General features: G+C 38.6%; 1 protein-coding gene across 1 annotated transcript in view; it reads right to left on the bottom strand.

The window, feature by feature from the left end:
• Positions 1-4,455: 4,455 nt before the first annotated feature.
• Positions 4,456-13,401, bottom strand: part of LOC135715087 (dynein light chain Tctex-type protein 2B-like) — a 28,298-nt gene continuing 19,352 nt past the window's right edge. Inside the window, exon 3 of the mRNA XM_065238499.1 lies at positions 4,456-4,770. Within this exon, the coding sequence (XP_065094571.1) occupies positions 4,456-4,770 (315 nt within the window). The remainder of the gene's footprint in view (positions 4,771-13,401) is intronic.

Here is a 13,401-nt window from a genome sequence, read left to right on the forward strand (position 1 = left end):
CTTCCCCCGGGACACCCGGAATATGTCCGGATGTGGCCAAAGTGATTCTTAGAACTAGATTTGAGTTCCATTAAACCAGTCGTTGAATTCTCATGTAATTTGATGTGTCGCATGATGGGTTTGGCCCTAATCAGATGTTGGCCTCTTCCCCCGGGACACCCGGAATATGTCCAGATGTGGCCAAAGTGGTTCAAGGAACTAAATTTGAGTTCCATTGAACCAGAAATTGAATTCTCATGTAATTTGATGTGTTGCATGATGGGTTTGACCCTAATCAGATGTTGGCTTCTTCCCTCGGGACACCCGGAATGTATCCGGATGTGGCCAAAGTGGTTCTTGGAACTAGATTTGAGTTCCATTGAACTAGTCTTTGAATTTCTGTGTATTTTGATGTGTTACATGATGGGGTTGACTTAGTTTGTAAGATATTCTATTTAAAAAAAAAAAATTTGTTAGTTATAAGAATAAGATAAATGTGTATATTTTTACACATTTTAAGATCTCCAAATTTACACATTTTTTGACAGCTGCATATAAATATAAAAATGTGTCTTTCTTTACACATTAATGTGTTTACGCTGGTTACCGTGTATATATGAAAGTTTGACAGATGAAATGAGGGGTTATTCGTTTTTCCTATGTTTCGAGGGGTGAATCGATTAGCTTCCCGCATAAACGCGAACCATAACTTGACCTTACCGATAATAATTATAAATTGTTTATAATCCCTCCTAAACTTTAACTGAAATGATTATGGAACTTTACATGAACGTTTGTGTGATAAAGTTTTAACCTAATGTATTATTGTTTTTTGAAAGCGGACCTCACAAATAATGGGTTGTTAAGAACCATTACCATTCAAAATTCTTGTTTTCTCCATACATTTTCGAAAAGAGAACTATATTAAAGGGTGATACGGTCAAAATTTGGTCAATATCAACTTGACGTATTTCTTTCAATTTTGCATTTAAAAAACCTGAACACCCCTCATTTTGAAGGTGTGTGTGTGTAGAATGTTGCTCCTATTTTGATTTTGGAATTCACTCTTCAGTTGTCAAAATGCCGTCCAAGCAAGAAGAGCAGCGTATCAAAATTTTGCTCGCGCATCGCGAAAATCCGAGCTACTCGCACGCAAAGTTGGCAAAATCGCTAAAAGTTGCCAAATCAACCGTTACAAATGTAATTAAAGTGTTTGGGGAACGTTTGTCGACAGCCAGGAAGTCTGGATCGGGGGGAAATCGAAAACCGGAAGCCGCTGAGACGACAAAGAGAGTTGCCGGTAGTTTCAAGCGAAACCCTAACCTCTCTCTCCGAGATGCCGCAAATAAGCTGAGTGTATCGAGCCAAAAAACGAGCCGGACTATCGACTTACAAGAAGGTAGTGACTCCAAATCGCGATGATAAACAAAATACGACGGCCAAAGCGCGATCCCGGAGGCTGTACACGACGATGCTGACGGAGTTTGACTGCGTGGTAATGGACGACGAAACCTACGTCAAAACCGACTACAAGCAGCTTCCGGGACAGGAGTTTTATACGGCAAAAGGAAGGGGAAAGGTAGCAGATGTTTTCAAGCACATGAAACTGTCAAAGTTCGCAAAGAAATATCTGGTTTGGCAAGCCATCTGTACCTGTGGCTTGAAAAGCAGCATTTTCATAGCTTCCGGGACTGTCAACCAAGAAATTTACGTGAAAGAGTGTTTGAATAAACGTCTGCTGCCTTTCCTGAAGAAACACGGTTGTTCCGTACTGTTTTGGCCGGATTTGGCATCTTGCCATTACGGTAAAAAGGCCATGGAGTGGTACGCCGCCAACAACGTGCAGGTGGTTCCCAAGGACAAGAACCCTCCCAACACGCCAGAGCTCCGCCCAATTGAGAAATACTGGGCTATTGTCAAGCGGAACCTAAAGAAGACCAAAAAAACTGCTAAGGGCGAGCAGCAGTTCAAGGCAAACTGGCTTTCTGCGGCGAAGAAGGTGGACAAGGTGGCTGTACAAAATCTGATGGCAGGGGTCAAGCGTAAGGCCCGGCAATTCGGATTTGGAAAAGCGGAAGCCTAACTGAATATTTTTCCTGAATTTTATACTAATTGAACTTGAAAAAGAAATTTAATTTGATTTTTTAAATAAACGATTTCACCGATTTACACGCGTTTTCCCTTGACCAAATTTTGAAATCTGCACTTATTATTGTTTTCTCAATAACGGCACCGGTGGTGTAGTGGTAAGCGTGATTACCTCTCACCCCAGCTGGCCTGGGTTTATTCCCAGTCGGCGCCACCGGGATGTTCTGAGGCATAACATCTCTGATCACGCCTTCCTTCGGGGCGTAAAGCCGTTGGTCCCCGGTTCATGAGTTGATGGGTCGATAGGTAGGGTCCAGGTGTAGGAGCTGCCTTCCTGGCACGTCGGTAGCATTGGTGCTCAGCACGGAAAACAATATCGACGAAAAAAAACAAACCAAAGGAAAAAAAAAAATGTTTTCTCAAGGTTTTTTGATGCGTACCGTGCCGATTCAAATTTCGGACACTTAAACTCGAATTTCGGACACTTTTAAAAGTTGATTATCTCGGTCGAATATGATCCACATGTCTTGTAAATTTTAAATTTTTTTGACTAGTGCCCTCCACGATCATCTAACATTATTACTTTGTTTCTAACTGGATGTAATATTTAATTAAAAATGAAAGTGTCCGAAATTTGAATCGTCCGAAATTTGAATCGGAACGGTATAACGTGGTAATGATTGAAAATGGATGCAATCATAACGAAGTGAGAATCTTGCTATCGCAATATAATGATGATGACATCGATCATCCTCTTCCCTCGGCTGATCATCAACGTCCACGCTGGTATATGTCATTTATTGAGCCCTGGTGGTAAAGTTGGCGGGGGACTCCCAACAGTTTCAATGTGCACTCACGAGATGGCACTGCGATCACATAAGGGTAGTGTATCCATTGCCTTGTTCGAGGAATTGATTTGTGGGATATCTTGTTAATGAAATATCTTTGCTAAAACCCAGAATATAGGTAAAATTTACCGATAAATATAAATATAAAAATAACGTTATTTTTTAATAATTTTATGAGTAAAGTGCGGTTCAAATATTTACTTTATTTTTTACCTAAAATTGGGTGAAAATTTTGTCACTGTGCAACGAGCAGCAATTCGCCTTGACACCAGTCCTGAAGTGACGTTTCTTCACACACATTTTGACAGTTCCTTATGGGGTTTTGCGTTGGAGTGAGAGAATAAGAAAAAGTCCGCCATGTTTCACACATAGACTGACAGTTGAGATTTCTCCATATGAGTAAAGAGTTACAGAGCTCTCGTCAACGCCAATAATAGAGTTCTCAACCGCCGTTAGTATTAGTGAGAAGTTTCACTAATACATGCATTTTACTGGTTGAAAATAAAAAACAAACCGCTGTCAAATCGAACACTTTGACAGCTGATTTTGTGGTTGAAAATAATAAATAAATCGATTTTACACGGCTACGCTAGCTAGGTTGTATTAGTGAGATCTTACGTCGAGAAGTCAATTGTCGCATTTACACAGCAAAAAAAGTTGTAGAATATTACATTGAAACCAAAGATGAATACTAAGATGAAACTGTCGGAAGAAAAACTTTCTATTTTAGTGTCCTCTTTCATGGTCCCTTTCATCCAATGAATACCCCCCGTATTCAAGGTAATTTTGAAATTTTGCGCTCATTTTGATCAAAACAAACACACCAAAAACAGGTGTCCCATTTTTTAATTACTCAGTTAACAACTAATCGATTTTTTTTTGTTCGCTGTACTGCCATTTTTCCACCAATGAGAGTGCAGCACATGTTTGAAACGATCGGTGATGATCCTCTGGAGAAGTTAATGCTTATATCGGCATGATATAACCGATTACAAATATTTTACTTTTCGGTTCGTTAATCGATTAATCGATAATTCGAATGAAAATCGGCCATCACTAGATGAATGTGAAACGTCATTTCAAATATATGGACCGTACATAAATAATGATACAATTTGAAAGGGACCGGGGCTCATCACAAATTATGTCCACACGGTAACTGAAATAAACACGAGTGTTCACCGGTTGGTAGAGCAGTCAGTATATAGTTCAGTTTTATTTATTGTCTATTGTTCTGAGCGGGGAAAATAGATGCTTTAAGATGTTGAAATTCTCCTGAGTGTCATCATGGCGAAAGAAATCGCCCTTGTTCGGATTTTTTTGTTTGAATTTTATTTATACAGGATTTTTAGATTTCACATTAATTATTTTTAAACCGATCTCAATCAGAAAACTGTAACGGTGGCAGCATGTTGTTGCAATTGCCCCCTCCCTACTGAATCTACTGGATAAACTGTGGTGGAGTTGGTTTCTCGAATTCGCCCGAAGCGTCTCTAAGAAAATATGACTATCAATTTTATTGTTCGATCCACTACAACATCTACTCGTAATACACTGCAAGTACGGTCGCGATTACAAAATACGTCGGTGCTTCGTACACAAAGTTCACGTATCCATCCTTTTCGGCATCCCACACGAAACGCATGAACGATTTGAAGTCCTGGGAATTCTTATCTCCCACGGTCACCATGGCAACCACTCGATACCGCTCAAAGCTGCACCGTTTGACCATATCTCGGAGTTCGGCGCTGAGATTCTCCGCCAATCGCTTGGCACGTCGTGGGTTGTACTTATGATCCTCCAAGAATGAATTGAGATAACGATCGATTATAAACTGCACTCGCTCACGATTGAACTGATGGCACGGATATGACACACCTCAATCTGACTGCCACGGCAGCGGGTACCGCGCTTTTTTTTTTGCTTGCGCTTTTGCTGGCAGTTGTGCTGTCTGTGTCACTTTTGCCACCTGTTCTGGTACAAATTGCTGTCTTTTGCTCTAGTACCGGGTGCACCAGGTACACTAAAAAAACAGCTAGGTGAACCAAAAAAAAAAATCGCGTGAAGGAGGTCCTTACCCTTTGGGTCCATGATTTCAACCGTTTTGTGACATGGTAGAACCATAGAGGTAACTCTAAGACCACTGGGTCCCGAAGAAAATCATTATTATTTTTGGCTCACTCAGTACCAGAACAACGGTCCCAAGCAGTCCCAAGCTATTTCACTCACCCCTGCATGTTCTGCATGAATTCACACACCCCTGATGTTATCTGTCAAACTTTCATAGCGAATCAAAACAAACATAGTGTAGTAATAGAATTTCAACTAGAATAGGGTACGTTAATCGTTTGCTTGGGACCAATAGGCTACTAAAGTGGTGAGCCAATTTAAAATCGTTAGTTTCGTATTGATTGTTGGTAGAACCACAAACGAAGTGACAGACGGAGCGGCTCGAAAACTTTGGTGACTAACCTGCTATTGCAATTTTTCAGTGTACCACATGGCAACACCACTACTACTGGATTGTACCATAGAGGTAACTCTAAGACTAGTAGGTCCCGAATAAACGTGCTCAACGTTTTGGCTCAGCTCTGGTACACAGAAAAAAAAGTTGTTGAATATTACATCCAAACTGCTGCAACCAGGTCAATCCATCGGTTGTGTAATATAACGTTGTACGATGTACATCGATTTTGCGAACAAAATTACATCCATTGATGTAATATTGTATCTGCTTTTTGCTATTACATCATTGTTTCATACATCAGCTTGAATTACATTGATCGATATTACATTTTTTTTTTTGCTGTGTACTATCTTCGGTCCCAAGCTAATCGATTCACCCCTCGAAACATAGGAAAATCCAACAACCCCTCATTTTATCTGTCAAACTTTCATAGCGAATCAAAACAAACATTGTGTAGTACTAGAATTTTGACTACAATGGGATACGTTAATCGATTTGCTTGGGACCAATAGGCTAGTCAAGTAGTGAGCCAATTTAAAATCGTTAGTTTCGTATTGATTGTTGATTGTACCACACTTAAGCGAAAAATATACGATCCACAAAATAAGATTTCGCTGGATCGCATCTGTTTACAGTTCGAAGCGAAGCGAAATATTTGCCAATTGCGTTTTTCACGCAGGTGAAAAATTTAGTATTTTGTATGAATTTTTCGCTTCGCTTCGATCTCTATACAGGCCTTATGCAGCGCTCGCGAAAAGAGCAGTAACTAAGCGAAAAGTTGACGTTTCGGGAGAGCGTATCTGTCAGATTTTCACTTCACCGGAGGTGTAAACTCAATGAGGTACAGAGAGAGGTGATGCAGATCGTGAAATATGGTTGTATAAGTAAACCAAAAAATCAACGTAAACGCAAGTTGTGACGTCACTAATTGCTTGTATCGTACAGGGGTTTTACTCACAAAACTTAACCGATTGCTTCACCTCGGTAGCTCATTGGTGTAAACTGATCGATTTCGTTTCACATGAACTGCGAAATAAGGAAACTGGAAAATGTTCCACAAACATTTTTTCACAACCTTTTTCGCTAGCGAAATTTCATGATTTTTCGCGTGCTTCAATTTTCGTTTCGCTTCGATCTGTATACTAGGCTTTAACGATAAAATTTAATTTTATTTAAACTGTCTATTAGTATTGTTGCGGTTAATGCAGTCACCGGGCGGTCCCTTGTTTCAGCGTGAGAGTATGCGGGAACGAGAGAACACGCTAAGATAATATTACCTAAAATTTGGTTTTGATACTAATACCCAGAATATAGGTAAAATTTACCGATAAATAACGTTACTTTTTATTTATATTATGAGTAAAGAGCGTTTTCAAATATTTACTTTATTTTTTACCTTAAATTAGCTGAAAATTTAGTCACTATGCAACGAGCAGCAACGCTGATGGCAAGTGGTTGTGTGAATTGTAGTGAAAGTCGAGATTCTGACGCTTTTGGGCATATCGGTAAAACCTCGGTGAAAGTTACCAAAGTTATGTGAAGACGAGTGTGAAGAATTTTTTGAATGAAACCGAAATTCAAATAATTCAATTAAATTTCAACGACGACTTATACGAATAGTGAGTATAATAACCTATTAATAATCCTAAGCAAATAACAAGAAATGACTAGTGCTGCAAACAAAAACTAACCTCACTTATGTGTCCGAACCAGAGTTCGTACGCAAGACTATCAAATCATGGTAAAATATAAATTTTTTGCTTATATTATCCAATTCTAGCTATCAGAGGCCAATCCCACCTCAGCATCCCGCAGGCACCCGTCGTGTCTTCTTGCTGGCATCTCAAGTGCTTGTTCCTGTTCCTGCTGCTGCAATCCTTCCGGAAAGGTACTCGAGTTGTCGACGGCTTGCGGAAACCAGCCAGGAAAGCAGAGTGGTCGATCAGTGATATTCATGACCAAACGACCGTCAATCAAAAATCACAATTAAAATGTATTTTGCAACGATTTTTAATATACTTGCGTGTTTTTTATAATTCTGAGTGGGTACAAAATGTACCATCAAATCCGAAAAATATCTTAAAAATAGCATCTGCAGCGCTCGTGATAGCATTGCAAAAACCAATAATACAGAAAAAAAAACCCGAATTTATCCACCTATGGTGTGATCAGACCCTTCTTACTTATTCAAGTTTATTTATTTTATTGTCATTATCAGTGACCAAGCCCCCCACCCCCGTGTCATCCAGTGACGCTACGCCACTGCCTGGGGGTACCCGGAATATATCCGGGTGTAGTCTATTTGGTGAGGCTACCAATCACCTTATCATCGTATTTTAATGTGATTTAATGGGTTTTAATTCAATTCATATTCAAGAAACTTCCCCGGGGTACCCGGAACATGTCCAAGTGTGTCCAATGTGGTCTGGAACACTTAAAACGACTTGCATTGATCTTATTTTTGAATTCTGTAGTAATTTGATGTGTCGCATGATGGTTTTGATACGTTTTCCATTAAATCCAGCGTGAAGGCCCATATTTACCGGATCTTATTCCGGCCATATCTCCGGAACTGGTTCACCGATTCTAAAACCGTTCAATAGCGTTCAATGGGACCCCAAGACCTATCATTTGGCGTCAAGTTTGTCCAAATCGGTTGAGCGGTTGCTGAGAAACGTGAGTGCATTCATTTCGTTATATACACACACACATACACACATACACACGTACACACGTACACACGTACACATACACACACAGACATGTTCCGATCTCGTCGAGCTGAGTCGAATGGTATATGACACTCGGTCCTCCGGGCCTCGGATCGATAGTCGGTTTTTCAAGTGAAGGGTAAGAAGGGTTAAAACGTAATTTTCGGTAAAAAGTAACGTCACAAAATAGGTAATTATTAACGTTAACGATTCTCAAACAACAATACCTAATTTAAGGTAATCGATGTTTACCGATTATTTAGGTATGTGCACTTTTGTTCGATTATCGTTATTTTTACCGACTTCTAGGTATACACCTATACACCAGGTATACACCTAAAAGTCGGTAAAAAAATACCTTTAATCGAACAAAAGTTTTTTTTTTTCTTCTTTATTTGAGAGATTTTTAGCCATAGGCTAGTTCATCTCTAAAATCGAACAAAAGTGCACAAACCTAAATTATCGGTAAAATTGGTTACCTAAAATTAGGTATTGAATGTAGAGAATCGTAAACGTTAAAAATTACCTTTTATTAAACGTTACTTTTTACCGAAAATTACGTTTTTTTCTCCGTTTTATATCACGCAGAAAAAATTATCGTTGAAACAAAAATATTTGAGGTAAATTTAAACGTAAACTCAGTTTGTTCTGGCCACAAAAATAAAAAGGTTAATTTCAAACGTATTCCATGTTTGAAGTCATGTGATATTTATGTTTAAAATAAAAATAATGTTATGTTTATTTAAAAAATATTCGTGTTGAAAATAAACGTGAATATTTTTGTTTGGTTGTCCTCCGGTTTTTTAGAGCTGGAACTTTGGAACTTACCTACACTGAGGTAAAAAATCTAGCGAGATTCATCGTTTTGCCTTATGTTTATTCGCCACAAGAAATCGGTAAGCATTTCATTAGTTTGCGTTATGAATTTAACTGAATTTCATCAAACAGATATCATACCTTTTTCATAAGGCAGCATTATGAAAATTTACAATCAGCTTTATAGAATTCGATCCATCGCAAATATGGAACCCGTTATTTATTATAATAAAATGCATTATTCCCCATTTAGCTTTTCATTCACGGACAGAAAATTGTTTGCATTGAACACGGACAGAAAATTGTTTGTATTGAACCAAAAAAATCTTTAATTGTATTTAAGCAAACAATTCCAGTTGAAATTATATTGCTTTTTGTTGTTTCAATAATACTTATTCATATAAATTCAAAATAGGATTCTTTTTGTTTTAATCAGCCACTTTTCAAATTCAACTATTGTAAAAATAACAATATTCTATTATTAAGCCAACAATAGTTAATTTTAATTTAGCATTTATTTGCTGTGTCCATTCTCTGGGCCATTAAAGCAAAAATAAATAAATACCAACCATTCCCTCGTTTTCACCCGAACAAAAATGTAAACAATAACAATACTTACGCGTTCCACGTAAGTATTGTTTTTAATTGTAAATTTCGGGAAATAAGTGCAAGATTTTCGAAAATCTTGAGACTTGAGTTAAGTAAGTATGCTGCAATTCGAGCTGCAGGTAATAAATATAATCAATTTTTTTGTTTTTTTTTCCTTTATTTTTTTCCGTCGATCTTGTTTTCCGTACTGAGTACCAATGCTCCCGACGCCAGGAAGGCAGCTCCCACATCTGGACCCTACATATCGACCCATCAACTCATGAACCGGGGGCAGAAATTCAATTACAATTTCTGCAATTTTGTTTCAAAATGAAAACGAAACATAAAAAAAATTGCCATATTATTTTTACATCAATAAACACATTTTTATTTCTACTGCGTGAATTGTCAGATTGAATCAACAAGAAATCTCTTTTAAAAACAAACATATTTTTGTTGTTAACCCAGCTGCCAAATTTGACAGCTTACGTCAAAACCATGAAAGCTCTTGTAAATTCTAAAAGATTTTCTTTTTGATTTAACAATCCATGGGTTTTTAGAAACAAAAATACTGGATTGTTGAAACAATAATGATTTCTTTTTGCAGTTAAAACAAAATGAATTTCTTATTGATTTTACGTCAAATATTATTACGTTTAAAATATTTTTTTCTGCGTGAACCAAAAAAAATTTTAATTGTATTTAAGCAAACAATTCCAGTTGAAATTATATTGCTTTTTGTTGTTTCAATAATACTTATTCATATAAATTCAAAATAGGATTCTTTTTGTTTTAATCACCCACTTTTCAAATGCAACTATTGTAAAAATAACAATATTCTATTATTAAGCCAACAATAGTTAATTTTAATTTAGCATTTATTTGCTGTGTCCATTCTCTGGGCCATGAAAGCAAAAATAACTACCAACCATTCCCTCGTTTTCACCCGGACAAAAATTTAAACAATAAAAATACTTACGCGTTCCACGTAAGTATTGTTTTTAATTGTAAATTTCGGGAAATAAGTGCGAGATTTTCGAAAATCTTGAGACTTGAGTTAAGTAAGTATGCTGCAATTCGAGCTGCAGTTGATAAATATAATCAATTTTTCTGTTTTTTTTCCTTTATTTTTTTCCGTCGATCTTGTTTTCCGTACTGAGTACCAATGCTCCCGACGCCAGGAAGGCAGCTCCCACATCTGGACCCTAAATATCGACCCATCAACTCATGAACCGGGGGCAGAAATTCAATTACAATTTCTGCAATTTTGTTTCAAAATGAAAACGAAACATAAAAAAAAAATTGCCATATTATTTTTACATCAATAAACACATTTTTATTTCTACTGCGTGAATTGTCAGATTGAATCAACAAGAAATCTCTTTTAAAAACAAACATATTTTTGTTGTTGACCCAGCTGCCAAATTTGACAGCTTACGTCAAAACCATGAAAGCTCTTGTAAATTCTAAAAGATTTTCTTTTTGATTTAACAATCCATTGGTTTTTAGAAACAAAAATACTGGATTGTTGAAACAATAATGATTTCTTTTTGCAGCCAAAACAAAATGAATTTCTTATTGATTTTACGTCAAATATTATTACTTTTAAAATATTTTTTTCTGCGTGTTGAAAGTAATTTATAAATTTTATTCTGGCCATTTCTATAAATTCTTGATACATTTTAAAATACAGATTGAATTAATTGTATAAAAAATAAAATGATCAGACCTACTCGGTGTGTCTAGTGATGTAAGATGCAATCCTGTTACCAGTGAAGAAACTTTAGTCATTTTCTTTGGGACAAGACCGCGGTCCAAGGAAATTTATTTAATTCCAACAATGCCACTGCAGATGTGACTTCTGGTTCATGCAAAGCCGCGTTACCGTTTGTTTGTTTCTGATGTCACGTGTTCTGTTTCCTTCCGGTCCCTTTTGCGCTCGGATTGTCTAATATAATTTATTCGACTGAATAATTTTCCTCCAGGATTAGCTCGACTTATCTTAGGTATGTAATACGTTTCCTATTATCGAACAAAGTGTTACGTTTATGTGATATTTTCACAAATGAAATTTATTACCTTAGTTTCTTTTTGGAAAACTTCTATGATAACGTCACTGAGGTCGCTCACTGCCTCACATGAAGTTTTGCGATTTTGAGCTAGATGGTACCGGGCCACAGTGTCCACTACAAGTCTTCTTCCGGAATCTGATAACAAATGCGTCTCCCCGTTCTGCAATACTTGCTTGCCGTAAATTAATTGCTCGAGAAGTTGTCGTAGGCCGTTTGGAGTCCAAAGTGGCAGCGAATGGGCGCTGCTCTCTGGTTGAACCGGTTTATTGTGGCTGTAACTTTCTACTGGTAGGATACATATAGTTTTATGCGCTATTGTTCCTTTTACTACGTTCGTTTCCTGAAATAAAGTTAATAAAGCAGTACTGTTCACCATGGAGGTGCGGCTCAAACAGCGTCTGTCTCGGAGCGAGCGGCTGAATAAGAAATGCTGTATCACGTCAGCTACACCTAAGGTGGCAGCCCTACCAACATGATGTAGGTATCGCGACCCCGGTAAGGTAGCATACTGAAACCCCCAACATTACTCAGAAAAACGAAGAAAGAGAAAACAACGAATGGAATTTTCGGCAACCAACCCGGCAACGAAATAAGGACAATGAATGGAAACTCGGTACTTGGAATGTCAGAACCTTAAATGAACCTGGACGAGCGGGCCTTTTGGCTCGTGAACTGCAAAAAGTGAATGTGAGCGTAGCTGCTATTCAGGAAGTACGGTGGCCTAGATCCGGAGAACGTGAATTCCGGGCGGTGGATCCCATCGCCAACACTTCCTTCAAGTATCATATCTATCACAGCGGTGGCGATAGGGCAGAACATGGAGTAGGGTTCATAGTGATCGGGAAGCAGATGAAGCGTGTTATGCGGTGGAGACCGGTAAGCGACCGCATCTGTGTATTAAGGATTCGGGGCAAATTCTTCAACTACAGCCTGATCAACATCTATGCGCCAACCAACGATAAATCCGATGACGTGAAGGACGCGTTTTATGACAGTCTCGATAAAACTTATGATGAGTGCCCAAAACACGACGTGAAGATTGTAATCGGAGATGCAAATGCGCAGGTCGGTAGGGAAGATTTCTTTCGTCCAATCATTGGTACAGAGAGCCTACATACAGTAACCAATGATAACGGCCTGAAACTGATAAACTTCGCCGCTGCTAGAGGTATGGCCATCAGTAGCACCTACTTTGCACGCAAGAATATCCGAAAGCACACCTGGAGACACCCAAATGGCGAAACTTGCACCCAGATCGATCACATGTTGGTGGATGGCCGGCACTTCTCAGATGTCATTGATGTAAGGACTTTTAGGGGGCCTAACATTGACTCAGATCATTATCTTGTTGTCTGCAAAATTCGGACGCGTCTATCGACCGTTACGAATTCAACGAACCGGAGATCGATGCGTTTCAATATCCATCGCTTGTCAGTAGAAGGTGTTGCTGCAGAGTACCGCCAGAAGCTTGATGAGCGGATTAGCGAAATCAACGTGAACGAGGACCTCAACAATCTGTGGAACACAATCCACGGAGCGGTGAACACAACAGCACAAGAAGTGATAGGTACAGCTCAAAGACGACCACGTAATGGCTGGTTTGATGAGGAGTGCCAGAGGTTGACGGATGAGAAGAACGTTGCCAGAAGCCGGATGTTAGTGTCTGGTACCCGGCTGAACAGAGAGTGGTACAAGGTAGCAAGGGCAGCTGAGAAACGAACCCACCGCAGAAAGAAAAGGCAATACGAAGAACGCGTGATTGCTGAGGCGCAAGAAAGTATGGAACAGAACGATATGCGAAGGTTCTACGCGACTGTCAATGGTGTGCGGAG

This window comes from Ochlerotatus camptorhynchus, unplaced genomic scaffold (assembly GCF_037179485.1).
Source record: "Ochlerotatus camptorhynchus isolate MF236.1 unplaced genomic scaffold, CSIRO-AGI_Acam_v1.1 ptg000801l, whole genome shotgun sequence".
In the NCBI taxonomy this organism is placed as follows: Eukaryota; Metazoa; Arthropoda; class Insecta; order Diptera; family Culicidae; genus Ochlerotatus; species Ochlerotatus camptorhynchus.